The sequence below is a fragment of the Astyanax mexicanus genome, chromosome 17 (genome assembly GCF_023375975.1).
Source record: "Astyanax mexicanus isolate ESR-SI-001 chromosome 17, AstMex3_surface, whole genome shotgun sequence".
In the NCBI taxonomy this organism is placed as follows: Eukaryota; Metazoa; Chordata; class Actinopteri; order Characiformes; family Acestrorhamphidae; genus Astyanax; species Astyanax mexicanus.
Window position 1 is genome coordinate 44762511 of NC_064424.1, and position 17487 is coordinate 44779997.

The window sequence follows — 17487 nt, forward strand, 5'->3', positions numbered from 1 at the left end:
CACCTCTGTTATGTTAAATCTCCACCTTCTTATTTATTTTTACTACATGAATACTGAGTACTAAAGTCTTCCAGACTATAAACGAACCCATAAGGAACCATGGTGGCTCTTATTTGGGGGTGTTGTTAACTTAAAGCTGTATTAACCCTGATGAACTTAGCCTGTGCAACATAGATAACTCTTGCTCTTCCTTTCCTGGAGCGGTCCTAATGAGCGCCAGTTTCATCATAACGTTTTTGATAGCCTTTTTGACTGCACCTAAGGATACTTTCAAAGTTCTTAATTTTTTTTTTTGATTGCCTGACCCTCATTGTTTCTTAGTCATTTTTTTCTTTACTTAGTTGAGTAGTTCTTCCATAATCTGGATTAGAACATTACTCAAATATTCACTATTCACTATCAACTCTACCTCTTCACTACTTTACTTTAACTGATGCTCTCAAACACTTTATTAAGAGACAAGAAATTCAAGTAATTAACTCTTGATGAGTTCAGCACAGCTGTTAACTGAAAGCCTGAATTCCAGGAGACTCTACCTCATAAATCTGACTGAGAAAATCCAGCAGAGATGTGCAAAACTGTCTCTATCTAAGCAAGAGGTGCTACTTTGAAGAATGTAAAATATAAAACATATTCTGGTTTGTTTAACACTTATTTGTTTACTAAATCATTCCATGTGTTTTTATTCATAGTTTGGATGACTTTGGGTTTTAAAAATAATAAAAAACACTGAATTTAAGGTGTGTGCAAACATTCAACTGGTACTGTATGCCAGTAGCAATGCAGCCAACATTCAGAGTGGATTTGTGGATACAAGTGAATTGTTTCTATAGTATAATAGTTCTTTGTGCATGTACAATGTGAATAGAACTTTTTTTGTTTAATTCTAACTAATTTATTTATGTGAAGAAATGGAAAAGCATACACATTTTGCCCTATAGGTGCGAGATGCAGCACTTTTCTGGTGATATGTGTGACAAACAGGCTATTAAGAAGAACCCACCGATGGAATGCAGCTATTAGGAGAACTTTTGACTAAACTTTTTGACTAAACATTCAATTACTTTATCATTTATAGCTCAGACAGTTACAGCAGCAGCTATGCAGGAGCAGAATTAGATTCAGCTTGGGGCTACTCTGCATTCACTCATAGTCATCTTTATTTTCCGTTCAGCGTGGTGTTGTGACAAGGTTATGTGCACAAAGTTAAAGGGAAGGGCTGTGAGCACAGTGCACTGAGATATGTGCTAAAGCAGAGTGACTGCAGGGAAATATATGCAATGAAAAGTGAGCGAAGTGGAGGGCTGCTTACATGCGACAAGGTTGTTAATTGAGGCCATTTAAGCTAATCTGGGAAATCACTTCCGACTGGCTCCCAGTAGATTTCCACCGCCAGAGCCCCACTTTCCACCATGTTTAATGTGTCCGTCCCAAAACTGACAAAGCATGAAATTATTCAATTGGAACGACTAAGCTTAGAGTCCCCCCCCCCCCCACCCTCCCTAAGCTGAAATTGCAATCAGCCGTTTGGACACGCATTGTGTCAGAAGCTCTTTCCTTCACCCTCCCTGGTAGCTGCCATGTTGAACACTCTCTCTGCAAGGATTATGGGTTACGAAGCCCTAGGCTTTGCCTTTTTTGAGATGGCCGGTTCAGTAGAAGGTTCAGAGTCATTGGAAGAGACGTGTAGTTGCCACCTGGTCTGGCTGTCAAAGTTTATGACTTACCTTCTGTGAAGGTTCAGGTGAAGTTGACAGTTAGGACTAAGTGAATACACAGGTATTGTGAGCACTTATGACACTGGCCAACACTGAATTTTTTCAGAGATACACACAGACACAGTATGTCCAGCATACACAGCTTGTCCAGTTACTCTGGAGAAATTTACCCAATAGAAAAGAACTCTCTGGAGAAGACAAACATGAATCCATTGCCACCATGCCCAGTGCCATGCATGTTTTCTCTTTAATGATGGTGCTTCATCCAATCCTTTTGGGATGAGTTGGAGATTGCACTGAATGCAATCAAATTTTCACATCTTTGCTTCAAAATCTCATAGTCTTTCCTAGACAGTAGAGACAGTTACACCAACAAAATCAGGGTACAGTCTTTTTAATTCACTTTCTAATGCAGCTGAATACATGCATCAGATAGGGGGTGTCCACAAATAATTGGACCTAGTGTGGATTGAGTATTGGTTGAAATCATAATAATATTATTTTGTGTTGTGTATCATAAAATATCTTCACTATTGTGATGTAAAATGTTGCCTGGTCTGAACTCAGTGACTCTTCATAAGTGTCTGTGGTGTGATGTTACTCTAAAGGTAGAGCTTTATGTGTGATCAGTCTTTCAGCATGCAAAGCTGATTAAATTAAAGCCAGGCTTGTTGGAGATGCTGCAGAGAGTCAGGCTCAGAGCCACGGCACATGATTATGTCCTCCAGGGAGGCAGTGCAGAGGCCTGCCTGGCCTAGACAGAGAGGGAGCTTCCGAGCAGAGCACAAAGAGGCAGTACTCAACTCCTCCTTCGGGATCTCTGTGCACATATTCTCTGGGTCATGGTCTAGTAGAGATGTCGACTACTCGGAAATCATTCTGGAGGAATATTAAGCTTTTCTAATTAGGTCTGAAAGATAAATCGTATTTTTAGCCTTATTACTATATGAGTTTTTATGAGAGACGCATCAAAAGAGAGGAAAATAGAGTCAGGCAGAACAAGGCAGATCGGGTTAGTGTGAAATAGAGTGAGGCAGAATGAGGTAGAATCAAGTAGAGTAAGGAATAGTAAGGTAGAGTGAGGCAGAACTAGGCAGACTGAGTTTGTGCGAGGTTGAGCGATGTAGACATAGACAAATTATTTTAGTGCAAGGTAAAGAGAGGCAGATCAAGTTAGTACGAGGTAGAGTGAAGCAGAGTCAGCTAGAGTGAAGTGGAGCGAGGCAGATTGGGTTAGTGTGTGAGCTCAGGTGAAGTAAGGCGAGGTAAAATCAGGTAAAATGAGGCAGGATGAGACAAATCAAGTTACTTCGAGGTAGAGTGAAGTAGAGTGAGACAAAGAGAGGTAGAATCAGGTAGAATGAGGCAGATTTGAAGCAAATCAAGTTACTGTGAGGTAGAAGGGACTAGAGTGAGGTCAAGCGAGGTAGAATCAGGTAGAGTAAGGCAGAATGAGGCAAATCGAGTTACTGTGAGATAGAGTAAGGTTTTGCGAAGTAGACTGAAGTAGAGCGAGGCAGAGAGGGGTAGAATCAAGTTGATAGAGGCAGATTGAAGCAAATCAAGTTACTGTGAGGTAGAGTGAATTAGATTAAAGGTGAGTGAAGTAGAGTGACTTAGAGTAGAGGTAGAGAGAGAGACAGACCAATTTAGTACAAAGTATTACGAGGTAGAGTGAGGTAGAGGTCCACAGTCAACACTAGGGGTAGGCGATATGGCCCTAAAATAATGTCACAATATTTTATAATTATGAAATATCATTATAATTATATTTTTTGACAAAATACTGAACAAAAAAATTATTTAAAGAATACACTACTGCAACAAAATAAAAAAAAAAATTAAATATTAAAAAAGTACAAGAATTTTATCAGATTTGTAACAAAAGTCAAAACCATATGGCACAGCCCAAGTAAACACACCAAACTAATACCAAACTAGTCAAACTGAAATAAATGAGTGCAGCCAAGCTAAGTGCCCAAAAACCTTTGAGGAGCTTAAACTGATTTAAGTTTTTATTAATCACATTTCACATCGAAATCAAGACATTCAACAACCTTATGGCGCATCACTTTTATTTTTGTATATAACACATTACTTTGTTTAATAAATTGAATTAATAAATTACACTGTTCAAGTAAAATACTAAGCATTTTGTACAGTAGGCCATTTCCCTGCCTTTTAAAATAGGATTAAATCATCAGATTATTATGGGCTAGTGGGCTTCAGTGATTATAGGAACTGGGCAACACCACAGAGATTCTCTTATAGCTTCAAATCTAGTTTACAGGAGTGGAAACCTCATCAGCCAATCAGTCTTCCCCAGTTTTACCTGCTGTATATGTTTTGGTGAGTTGGTCATAGAAAACATGTTTTAAAGCATGTAGATTAAAATACACCATTTTTTCATCACTTAAATACCAGAATTAATAGAATTAAGAGTATTATACTACTTTCCCTTTTAAAAGTGTGTGTGTTTGGGGTTATGTAGAGTGTCAGCCCATAATACGCAGTAGTTCAGCTACTTTTTTTGATGGATTTCTAGTCTGTGTTTAAAAAGCTTAATGGATTAATCTCTTTAAACTGTGCTTGTTTGAGAACATGAACACAAACTCCTTTAAACATAAACTGATATTTTGGGTCCTGTCCACATATGCACTCCCAAAAGGTCATACTGTAGATCTTTGAGGCCAGTACACCCACTTTTACCCAGATTACAGGAAGCATCAGCTGCTCTGTCTGAACTGTTATGCTTTTTTGGGAGGGTATTTGATATGATGGCAAAAATGGAGATTGTTTTAAAATATAATTTTGATTACAGTTTTAGGTAAACTAAAACTGTGGCAAATTAAACATGGAAAAATATTTATTTCACTACTTTTACAGCAAAAAAAAATAAGAAAAATAAATATAAATGTACAGTAAATAAAGGTTTATTTACAGTAAATATGTGCAGATCTGTCCTCAAAGATAAATGTAATACTTAATTGTTAGTTTCTCAGGGGGTTCTGGGGTAATTTTTTCTTTTTTATGGTATGTTTTAATCCTCTGTGATTTTATTCCTGTCCGGAACGACCATGTATGTGTCCTCTGAGTTCTCTGAGTTTCGTCACCTTGCATTTAATAAAATAGCTATTTGTGCACTGCCATTTACTGTAATCACATTTTGGGCGCACGTTTTCACAGAGATCCACATAAACGCACAACAGCGAATGAAAATGGAGGAGCTACTGAACGCTATGTCATGTGACCAAGAGAGCCAAAAATTATCTGGTCTGGATGAAAGAGTTTTATCACTGAGTAGAAGCGTGGAATGGTTTTCACAGACATCCCCCTGAGAAACTAATCCCATCCAGATAGGACTTTTTGTATTTACTAATATACAATGTAAAAAATAAAAATACATTAAATCAGAATAGGTGTGTTCAAAAGTTTGACTGGTACTGTGAGCATAGCCTGCATATTTCTGCCTTAAATAAACCTAATCTGACATTTCACAGAATTCAGGCTAGTTCACTGAAGCATTGCTTTAAGCCAGTGTCAGTTTCAGCTGCCTCCTCTGTCTGTGGGCTGTAATTGTAGCTGTTCAGAGACAGGGATGCGGTGAGCGTTGCGTGCAGGAGCAGAGTTCCTCCCTCTGCTGTGCACAGTGTTAATCAGACAGAAAATCAGACTGAGATACAGGAGTACAGGGGGAAAACTCGCATGCACGCACACTCCTGTTCAAACCACAGCAACCACCCCCCTTCCCTCCCTCCCTCCCTCCGACAGAATCTGCCCTCAAACACACACTCTCGCTGCGGAGTCCGGTTCACAGATCACTGCACTAAGCATCATTCAGCTAATGCTGGTCCTCAGGGCTGTTTGGGGAGGATGAATGCCTTTTCTTTAGTCGTCTGTTCTCTGCTCTGCTCTGCTCTTCTTGCTCTGCTCTTTGCTGCAGCTCACAATGAAAAATGCAAAGTGTGTTGGGTCATCTGGAGTATATGTGAAGCACGAGGTAGCTTAGGGCGTTTGTTTTATTCCCCCTTGAGAACAAAGGTTCATGTTTTTGTTATGTTGTAAATATTTGATCTGGTTGGTTTTGGTTTCATGTAACTCTGCATGATAAACCTACTGTATGTACTGGTATCATCAACTGCGGGAACTTTTTTCCCCCCTATACTTGACACTGATTGGTTTGTAGAGGGATGTGCATTAGCATTGCTAATAATGATTTTTTCATAATAAAAAAATATATATTTTTTATTATTTAAGAGTGAATAAATCTGACAATATATATATATATATATATATATATATTTTATTTAAAATACTTGATAAGTCAATGATTATTTTTGTCATGCACTCAATCACTGCTTCCTATTAGCTAGGCTTCTGCTCTGATCTAGACTAATTCACATAAAAAGTATACACAATACACAAAGTATATACAGTACAAGTGAAAAGTTTGGACATATAGAATATATGGATTTATATAGATGACAGTTTTGCACATCTCTGCATTTCCTTAATCAGTTTTATGGTAAGAACTATTCAAATGAGTAAAGAAAAAATGCTTTAAGAAACTTTAAGGTCAGTCCTCAAGTTTAGTCGCAAAGACCAACGAAAACGTTATAATGATGGAACTGGCACTCATCAGGACCGCCCCAGGAAAGGAAGAGCAAGAGTTTCCTCTGTTGTACAGGATAAGTTCATCAGAGTTACCAGCCTCAGAAACCACAATGTGTTCCTTCAAAATCTGGATTACTTTAATACTCATTGTAGGGAAAAACAAATATGATCAACTTAGTCTGTGTCCAAAAGTGTCCAAACTTTTTTATTCACTTAAAATCAGTACTTTCCACGTTTAAACAACATCCAGACATTTAAATGCCTTTTAAATCTCATTTTCTGCTTTTTCTATTATTTTTAGAGAAAGAGGACATGGCAGAAATAATTGCTGACTAATCAACTAATTGACAAATAGAAGAAAAATAATAATCAGATTAGTCGACTACCAAAATAATCAATAATTGTATACCTAGGTGGTGTATAGATGACAGTAGGAATTATTTTCAGAAGATCTCAGGCTATGCAAATATGGCTTCATATAGACTTCCTCCACGACTCCACTACTTGTATTTCAGTCTAGTGGGACATTAGTCTATAAATGTTTATAATTTAATTGATGGCTTCATGTTACTTGGAGAAAGAACAGGCTAGCCTTGACCCTTTCTGCACACTAATAACTACTGGGTGGGAATGGAAGTACCTAAAATTGAGGTCAGTTTAACCTGTATATTTAAAAAACTAACACACACCATCATGTTCAAGGTCATGGAGCACTTATCCAGATCCAGACTTTCTGAGATACAGATAAAGTCTTATCTGTAGATTGTTTCATTGTTTTAATAATTTTCTTTGTTATCTTTATTAAAATATTTGTTGACTTTTGACCCACGAACCCAGTGGCACTGGATCAGCTGATGTCTCAGTTTGTGTGTGTGAGTGTGGCCTGACTAAAGCTGTTCTGCATTCAGCGCGAGTCTGCTCCGCTAATAAAGCCAGGACCAGCGCTCTGTCCGTCCAGGTGAACCGCACAACCTCAATTAAAACTTCAAACAGTCTGCACACTGTTTGGTCCACTCTGCTGAATATTTGATTGAGGCCGGTGTCTATTTTTCATTCAGTCTGCCCATTTTTCCTCATTCATATACCAAAGATGCATTCATGTCATGTTTCTTTATTGAAAGAAGCGCTGTCTGGTGAAGTCACACTATAATTACATTACCTGCTGCTCATTAGCGAGTGTATAGACAGACGTTTTTCTTTACAGAGGCGTCTGTCACCTTGAACATTTCATGCACTTTTTTGAATATTTGTAGCACAAGACTGCAGTGGGACTACAGTGACTGACAGATGACTCTCACAAGGCATTGAAAGCCTGTAAGGGCCTGAGGATCCATGGTGGACTCGTATTAACTGAATAAACCCGTAGGAAGGAGTGTACTATAGAGAACAGGTCAGGTGAAGCAGACATAATCATGTTAAGCGCATCACTTCGATGTACATTGATGTGTTTGTGTAGATAAAGATACTGGTGTTAGGGAGGCAGGAGTGACGTGGTGTTCACGAGAGCGTGAAAGTAGATAAATGACACGTGCATGCCCCTGATCCCCTCAGGGGAGTGGTTATAATGCTTTAAACTGGTACAGACTGGAGGTGGTTGATGTGCTTTAACTGGCGGTGCTTTAACTTGGTTTGAGCTAATATGGAATTTATATGGTCCATCTGTGTAGTCTATAATAACTACTGGACAATATTTTAATCTGGCATTGTTTTCTACAGTGTGTCCAATAGAAATGCTCCACAATAACCAGTTACAAATTATTAATTTTTTTAAAATGGTGGGATTGCATTTTTCTTTGGTAAATGCTGCTTCAATATCTCAGACTGGGCAGGACACAGTGACACACACGTCGTCACACATGTTCATTTTGTTAAAAAAAATTATATATTTGTTAATTTTTTTTGTTTTAATATTAGGGCTGGAAACCATAGGGCATCTCACGATGTGATATCACCATACTGCGATTCTCGATATACCACAGTACAATTCTCAAAGAAATCTACTAAAATTAGTCATATTGTAACAATGAAGTAAATAATTCATGACCTGGAAAAACTCATGCTCATTTTGTTGTAAAAAATCATTCAAGATCTTAAGACAGTAGAATGTGTTATGCTGTTATAATAAGATTTACTAAAGAGGATAAAATACTCCTAAATAAGCAAATACCAGGAATTATAGATTTATTTCTGTCATTTTACAGACTTTAACAACCAGTATTCAATAAAAATATTGATATTCGATGCCTCATGTCGATTATGTATTGCAAACTAAAACAGTACGATATATCACCATATCGTTATTTTGTCCAACTCCTATTTAGTGTTATGCTAATTTATTTAGCTCAGGTTCTGGACTACCCATTGCCCTGGCCAGGTGATAGTAGAGAAAGAGAGAGATGGATGGGTGAATATTTTAACAATTTGTAGTGACCAAAAAATTAAATGCAATTTTCTAGATTTTAAATTAGGGTGTTTTTGCACCAGCATTATTTGTTCTGGTTAGTTAGTTTGTACTCTGGTATAAACAGTAATTGCAGTCTGGAACCGATCAAATCAACCGCACTGGTCTCGATTTGACCCGACTGTCAAATATACTCTTTATATTTGAGCTAAACTGCTGTTCAGGTGCAGTTTAACCTGATTTATTACCCAGAATATTACTACAGCTGTTGTCAAGCCCTGTCCCTGCTACTGCTCCATGCCAAGCTCTTTCACACTGAACGTCGTATGTGCAGCCCATGAACACGGCGTTTAAAGTGCCATTTTTTCTGAATTTTAATAATTTGACTCAGGTTATCAGGTGTGAAATTAGTGTAAAATCCATAGACATGATATCCTGTATGAAGCAACCAAACAAATGCTTTACTAACTACATTTCTGGGCTCAAAAATGTCTACAAATGTAAAAAAGAATAATAATAAAATAAAACTAGTTGTTTTGGTGTGCACCAGTACAGTCCAGTAGGGACTGTAGGTCATGCAGTCAGACAGTTTGAGGTCATCAGCAGTCTCTCAGCAGCTCTTTCCAGATGCATGGCCGAGCTCCCTGGCTGTCCGCTGTGAGGGGGCCTCAGTCATCCATGCTGTTGGCTTTTGCCAAAATTCTCAAACACCTGTTCTGAAATTGGCAGGAGACGAAGAAAACGAGGGAAGATTCGTATATGTTGGTTTCGGCACAGATTGGTACCCTTTCAGCTGTGCTTGCGTCAAGCTGTGGCGCCGCGTGACGCTACGGCAGATCAAATTACGGCAATGCAGCACAGCCCACGCTACATCACGCTGAATACACATCCTGCTCTCTGAGCCTCCAGATCTTCACACAGTGGCTGCGTCTGAATGGAGAGGCATCAAAGTGTGTTGAGCTGAAGTGGAGAACTTTGAAAGCTGTAATAATACTGTCATGGTACGTTAGGACCACATTGGTAATCTTCTTATTGGCTTATAGAACCCTCGAAAGTGCGTGTCTGTGTGTGTGGTGTGTTACTCAGAGCTATACGGCATTCAGACTGGAGTTAAAGACCTAATTACTGTCATGTAGGCAAGCAGTGACACTGTAAAAAAAAAAAATGATACAAAAAAAAATAAAATCCATAAATAATTAAAACATAAGCAAAATAAAACTACTGTTTTTAAAACAAAGTCATCGTTTCAGTATATTCTCATTAATATGCTCTCTTTGCTTAGAAAAACATAATGAGTAGTATTTGGCATCAGCTAAAATGCTTAAATCAATAACGCAATTATTGTGACTTCCCTGTCAATATTGATATGGTGTATGGTGAGCATATGTCTCATCTTCAGCGATTTCCATCTTTGCTCAATGCTAATCGCTGCATTAATTAGCCAAGCATGGGTTAATTTCCAGCTATATTAGTTTGTCACGCTTGTTTTTGCCTGCAGATGGACACAACAGAAGAAGACAAAAGAGTGGGTGGCTGTCCGGAGTCTGACTGGCTTTTATTCATTTAGTTGGGCGCTGTGGTAGCACTGGTGGGCTGTTTTGGAGCAAAAGGGTGGAGGGTTGCCCGTGGCAACCCAAAGCAGAGCAGCCAGAGATGTGCCATCTGTCCAAGCTGGTGGTAGTCATATTGTGTTAAAAATTCACACATTTGTATCAAAATTCATATGCTAGCAATTTGAACCTTCAGCCCAAACCATCTGCTGTCTCACCCCCAGCATTATCTCTGAATGGTTGTTATCTTAGCAGTGCTTTAATTGTGTAAAAAAAAGTCATTGCTCTTTTGATATTACAGCTACATAGCAGAGCCCTCAGATATGTTCAGTTTACTCAGACTAAGTGCGTTTTCACAGCAGCACTATTTGGTTTCGTTTGTATTCCCAGTGCTGTTCGATTAAGCAGGTGTAAAACCAGTAATCACACTTCGGTGCAGATTAAAACAACTGGGCCGAGACCTGCTGGTGTAATTTGTAATTTGTTTAAATCATAAAAACAGTAGAATATGAAAAAGTACTGGAAAAGTAGTAAATATGAGCAGTAGTGTGCCCCATCCATACAAGCAACATAATAAAGCAGAAATATAGTGCATGGAATTGTGCAGTTAATCTACATTTCGAATGGAGTTCTTGTGTGTGAAAATAAGCCAATGATAATGAGCCCCTCCTCCCCCTGCACTTAAAATACTGTGTAGTCATTGAGAGACTGACTTCCTTTATAAAAGTGTGTGTGCTGCTGCTGCTGCTGCTGCTGCTGGTGATGCTGCTGGTGATGCTGGTGATGCTGCTGCTCGGTGAGACAGTGATGAGGGAGTGGTAGCTGATTGGTCGTTGCTGTGAGTGCACAGCTGAGGCCGGCCAGGGAGGGACACCGTACACAGATGTCAGACGCTGTAGAGCAGGCCACTCAGATGGAGCCAGACCTTCACTCACTCGCCCGGGAGAAGGAAGGCAACGTGTGCACAGATGGCTGTCACTAACTCTGTCTGAGGAAACACACACACACGCATACACATAGACACAAAAAACACAAACACATACACCGAGGCCTCCTTACCAAAATATATCTTATGGTACGTCTATATTTATCCCAATCACAACTTCAAAAAACAAACAAGTAAAAAGCTGAAATGTAGCACGTTTACCTCCCAGCACTGGGGTCTTGGGTTCAAGTCCCTATCTAGGTTGAGTTTCCATGTTCTCCCTGTGTCTAAGTGGTCAAAAACATGGGGCTTGGGTAAATTGAATACTCTAAAATAACTCTTGCCTGGGTAAAATGCTGTAGGTAGTGCCTTTACATGAGACTCTGGCTGCTCAAAAAAGCAGCCGCAGTAACAGGCTCCTTTCGCTGCGACATAAAACTGAGAGGTTCAGAAGGTCGTTCATTCCTACTGCCATAAGGCTGTACAACACCTCTTGTTGACGTGTGTACTCTGTGGTTTGTGTTTTGTTTTGTATATTTTTGTATAGTTGTTGCTGCTGGACAAATGAATTTCCCCTGTGGGGATTAATAAAGTATCTATCTATCTATCTATCTATCTATCTGATGCAGTTCTCCAGGTGGACGGTTGTTTCCGGTTGAGAGTACGCTGTGCGCTATTGGCTGCCACTTCTCACTGCTGTGTGGATGAGTGCTGAGTAGGAATTGTTGTGCGTAAAAAACATGATTGTAAAGCATCCTTGGGTTTCTAGAAAGGTGATATATTCAGTATTGTGCAAATGTTTTAGGCACATGTGGGAATTTCAGTAAAGAATAAGTGTTTTATCTGTGCAGTAAGTGTTTATTAGCTCAGTATTACAATAACTATAAACAGCAATTTTGACAAAGCAGTTACAGCTTTATAGCCCTGTTTTCCTTAAAACATATCCTAATCTCCTAATCTCTCCTTATCTGAGTTTAATAGAGTTATTTTTAGTTCTCATTATCATATCAATTAACATGGTTTGGTAAATTACTGGTAAATGTGGTAAATCAGGTGAGCTGCTGACGGAACTGAACATAATATACACATATTAGCATCCAGGAGAAATCTGGAATCTCTACACTTTGTTCTTCAGCTCGGCTCACAGTATATCACGTACTTAGTTAAAAATTAGAATTTCTTGTTGCGTTTTACTGTATGTATGTTTATTTGCACCTGTTCAAATCATATGTGGTGTTTTTTCAGGTTAAAACACTCATATTGCTGAGATAAATGGATTGGTGTTATTTGCTTTGGTGCCTAAAACTTTTGCACATAACTGTATATCCTCATGCAGAGCCAAGGGGTACTATAGAACCATAAACAACTGCCTAACAACCTTAGAAACCACCCAGTAGCACAAGAGTAACCACTTTAAGGAACATTATGAGAAGAACTTCACAGCACCAGAGATACCATCTAAAAGCATAAAAGCTTAGCAACCTTTACGTAGTCACTTTGTAATACCATATCAGCCATGGAGCAGCAGCTTGGTAGCACCATATAAACCACCCAGCACCGCCTGAGCTCTCTCACTGAATAGAAAGGTTGACTTATTTCCTTTTTACATTGAACTGATTTGGGATTTGTGGCATCTGTATTTTTCCTTAAAAACATATAACCAAGAAGTTTGCACCATCCTCAGAGTTTTATTATTATTTTATTCTGCTGCTCTACATAATAACCCGAATCAAGGTTTTAAAAGATGTGGTCTTGGTTTCATTTGTCTGAAAGGAAGCCCATGTTAGTCTTCATCCAGACTGGGAGGGGGTGGACAGTAGAAGACAATCAGACAGAGATAAGAGTGTGGGAACAGGCCATAAATAACACTCAGGAGATAATTGGATAAAAAGACATTTCACATTTCTGCATACTTGGTTTGTAGAGTTTAGTTATAGCTTGCTCTTTTTAGGTGGTTAATGTTCTTTGTGGTCTTTTTTATCCGTTCTTGAAACTGCAGCCTATAATAAACTGCATTTATCTTCACTAAAACCTGTCTGTGCTCATCTCCCATGACTAAACAACTGATTTTGTTCTATTGATTATAATATAATGAAGGGCGTTTACTGTATGAAGCATTATTTAAACCAAAAATAAGGTCACTTTGTGGTCTGTTATTGTCTTTGCAGCCAATACTGGAAAAAATGTCTAAAAATTGTCCCTGTATATTATGATTCATAGCTTATTTGGTATCGATTCTGGAATTTTGTGTTTAATATGTGTGAATTGTGTGTGTTTTTATGTTCACAGTGAACATGACGTGGGTGAAGATGACATCTATGACTGTGTGCCGTGTGAAGATGAAGGAGATGATATCTACGAGGACATCATTAAGGTGGAAGTTAGGCAGCCCATGGTGAGTGAGCCTGTTCGCTCTGTTGGTGTGTGTTAGTGTGTGTGTGTGTGTGTGTGTGTGTGTGTGAGAGAGAGAGAGAGAGAGAGAGAGAGAGAGAGAGAGAGAGAGAGAGAGAGAGAGAGAGAGGGAGTGTGTCATACCAGGGGTGACTGGTGATTAAGAAATGCTTTTAGGAAAATTTATAAAATGTAGAAACTATCTAAATAAATAAAATATGTTTTATTTGGTGATAGACGTGTTAAAGTACATTTACATATGGTCAGGCAAGTTTAGTCAGGAACAGGTATAGATATTAAATATCCCAGTAAGTTAATCAAGACCAACAGGAAATTATTAATTTTACCATGTTTTTTATGTTTATGTTTATTTTTCTTTTCCTCTAGAAATGAATGGAGTATAAAAGTGTCTTATGTCACAATGATACAGATTCACTTATAACACCTAACCAACCAATAGGGTACCATAGCAACATTCTAGCAACCACCAGGGATACTGTAGCCAATATAACTAACTAAGCCACATCATAGTAACCATCTAGCAACATCATAGCAACTGCCTAGCAACCACAAAGAGCAACTGTATAGTTACCATGTAGAAACCATTTAGCAAACACTTAACAACACTACAGGAACACTATATCAACCTATAACAACACCATAGAAACCACCTAGTAGTGCTTTTGCAACCATTTATCATTATTATAGCAAACAACTGTGATACCATAGAAACTCCTCAGCAAACTTTATGCATACAGTCAGGCATAGATATCATATATCTCCCAGTAAGTAAATCAAAAAATCAACATCAAATGATTATTTTTTTCATGGAGCGTTAATTTTTTTATTTTTCTTTTAGCAACACCATAGCAACCACTAGCAGCACCATAGGTTCACCTATCGAGCAACACTTGTGTTACAACCTAGCAACCAGTTTTAAACACCATAGATTCTCGATTCTTTTTACTTTACTTTACTCTTTACATTTTTTCTGTCTCGATGAAACACTAACCTTATTGGATACACCGGCAAAACCCATGGATACACCCAGAATACCATCCTTATCAACTGCCTAGCAATCACAAAGAACAACTGTGTAAAGCAACCATGTAGCAATATTTTAAACAAAAGCTAACGACACTACAGGAACACCATATCAAACTCCAAGCAAACAACATTTTAAAAACAATCTAGATACCATCAAAAAACACTCAGTAACAACTTACCTGGCAACTCCATATAAATCGCATAGCAACACCATAGAAACCCCCTTCTTATGATGCTTTAGCAACCATGCTCTTATAACCATCAAAGCAAACAACTGTGATACCATGGGAACTGCTTAGAAAACTTTAAGCAAAAACAGATATAAACTAATGACCAATCAGCAACAGCTTGGAAGGAAACCACTAAAGCTGCACTAAAAGGTTTTTTATTTTTTTTGGTGAAGATGATCTCACCTATCTTTATCTAACCAGTCGCCTCTGGTATCTGCTAAAGATCTCTTTTCCACTGAGTCAGAAGAAAGACTGAGCATTTCTCTGCTTTGTTTCCAGCTCTATGTGTGTGTGTGTGTGTGTGAGAGCGAGAGTGTGTGAGAGTTAATGTGCTCTGCTTACGTATGCCACTTTGCCTCCTTAACGCTGCAGATCAGATACATGCAGGTGAGTTAGATCCTGATGTGATCCTACTGAATATGACTGTCTTACCCCTCCTCCTCCCCCAGTGCTCTTCTCTCTGTTCTTCTTAGTGTCCAGTTCGTCCATGCCTGCAGCTAATGATACACTGAGCTCAACACTGGAGCTCTTGCTCGGTTGTAAACCTGTGTAAATCTTTCGGATGCTCAGCTTTTGGGCAGTGCAGTATACAGTACATTGCATTTTTATAAATCTCAAATTCACAAAGGTTTCTTTAATAGCGTAGCTATCACTTGTGTTCTCAGCACTGCAGGGACACTCACATGGTGGTGTGTCTGTGTGTGGGTTGCACTGGTATGACACGGACACAGCAGTGCTGCTGGAGTTTTTAAACACTGTGTTTAATCACTCACTGTCCTTCACTCTATTACACACTCCTACCTACAGTAGCTGAAACACCCTGTAGATAAAGTAAAGTCAGAGACAAGCTCTGAATTGATGATGTTGGCTTCATGTTTCTGGTTGTTCGACTATTTCAACTTTTTTAATCCTTTGAAGTGCAACATAAGTCAAAAGTGAGCCATGAGTTTTTATTTCCTTTATCTTATCAATAACAATAATAATAATAATTATCAATAAAATAATTTCATCATTCAGTATTTAATGTATTTCTCAATGAACTTGTTTTTGTTCATCATACATCCTTATTTTACTCATTGCTTACTTAATATTTAAATAAAAGCCTCATTTTTTATTTGCATCATTACCCTTTTAAAACACAACATGGGTGAAAGATGACCAGCAATAATTTTCTTTTAAGGCCTGTTAAGACTGCCCAGTGTACCTAGTTAAGTAGTTATAGCTTATAATAATGGCTTCTATCTTTCTAATGTTATATTAAAGATATCTTATTTAAAAGCCATCTGCCTGTGGTGTCTGAATTTAGGTTTATTTGCTTAATCATCCTAAAAACCTGACAGTGTGTGTGTGTGTGTGTAAAAATATGAGAAACATGTTGCAAATACTAAATAAGCATTTGATTCTACTCAATGCTAAAGTACTTGAAACAAATGATTATAGTATTAGGTTACTTTATTTTTTATTACACTTGGATGAAGGAGTCTAAATCCGATGTTAGAATATAAAATCTATTTTTGTTCATATAGTATTAAATTATAAGTATAAAAAATTATTACTAGTAATAACAAAATAAATTGATTTTAAAAGATAAAACAAAGAAAATCTCAGTAAATACGTTGCGCATCAAAGGGTTAAAAACTCCAGCAGCACTGCTGTATCTGATCCACTCACTGTACCAGCACAACACACACTAACACCTCATACACCACCACCATGCAAATGCCATGTTTATATCACTGCATAAAATTTAATACTAATAATATTAGTATTATAATAGGATATAATTAATATTATGACTGGTTTATGATGTGATTATTGAGATTACAAGCTGATCAATACAAGTCATTTAATGGACAGTGGCTAGAAAGTAACTAGTAGCTGCTAATCATCCAAAAAACAGATTTTAATCCACTTCTTCTCAGTTATTGCCCTGAATTACTCCCTTTGTTTACAACCGAGCAATTGGCTGATAGTGTAAAGGCCTTGTTAACCCTGCGGTTCCTTTAATCCCCCTCAGTAATGATACTGTCCCATTAGAAATGAGTTTTTCAGTGCGTGGGGAATGAGAATGAGTGGGTGTGCTCCTAGAATAGAGTCATGCAATGGAAGCAGATCCCTCAGAACAGATGCCCCTCACTCAGACTGAGCTGGAAAACGCTGTTCTCTCTCAGTGAAGCAGCGGGAGCTTATTTTAAATCGCTGAGGGAGGAGAGCGGCCCCCTGCTGGGTGAAATCCCTGCTGGGCTTCGCCTGCCTACACACACTCGCACTCATGCACACACACATTCATGCACACACACTCCTAGGCACACGATCCTCATCTCTGTCATCAGCCAACACACTTCAGAAATATCCTGGCAAATGAAAGCCTTGAAAATTTGCTTGATACATCTAACATTTCTCATTATCTGATGGATGGAAGAATATAATGATTTTTCAAATTTTATAAATAAATTATCAAGTGCATAATCTAAATCTCTGGCAGAGAAGGCAGCTGATTTCGATAATTGATATATATACAATAAAAGTACACTGATAAATGCATTTAGATCATTTAAGTTGCAGCCATTACTGGCAAATATGTGCAAATGCATGCATACACACACAAGGC

The 17487-nt window shown here is 38.2% G+C and overlaps 1 protein-coding gene across 7 annotated transcripts in view; it reads left to right on the forward strand.

Moving 5' to 3' along the window:
* vav2 (vav 2 guanine nucleotide exchange factor) overlaps positions 1–17487 on the forward strand; it is a 280115-nt gene that overhangs the window by 216182 nt on the left and 46446 nt on the right. For all 7 annotated transcript variants that reach the window (XM_007253942.4, XM_049466143.1, XM_049466144.1 and 4 more), the window contains exon 6: positions 13498–13603. In XM_007253942.4, the coding sequence (XP_007254004.3) occupies positions 13498–13603 (106 nt within the window). The remainder of the gene's footprint in view (positions 1–13497; positions 13604–17487) is intronic.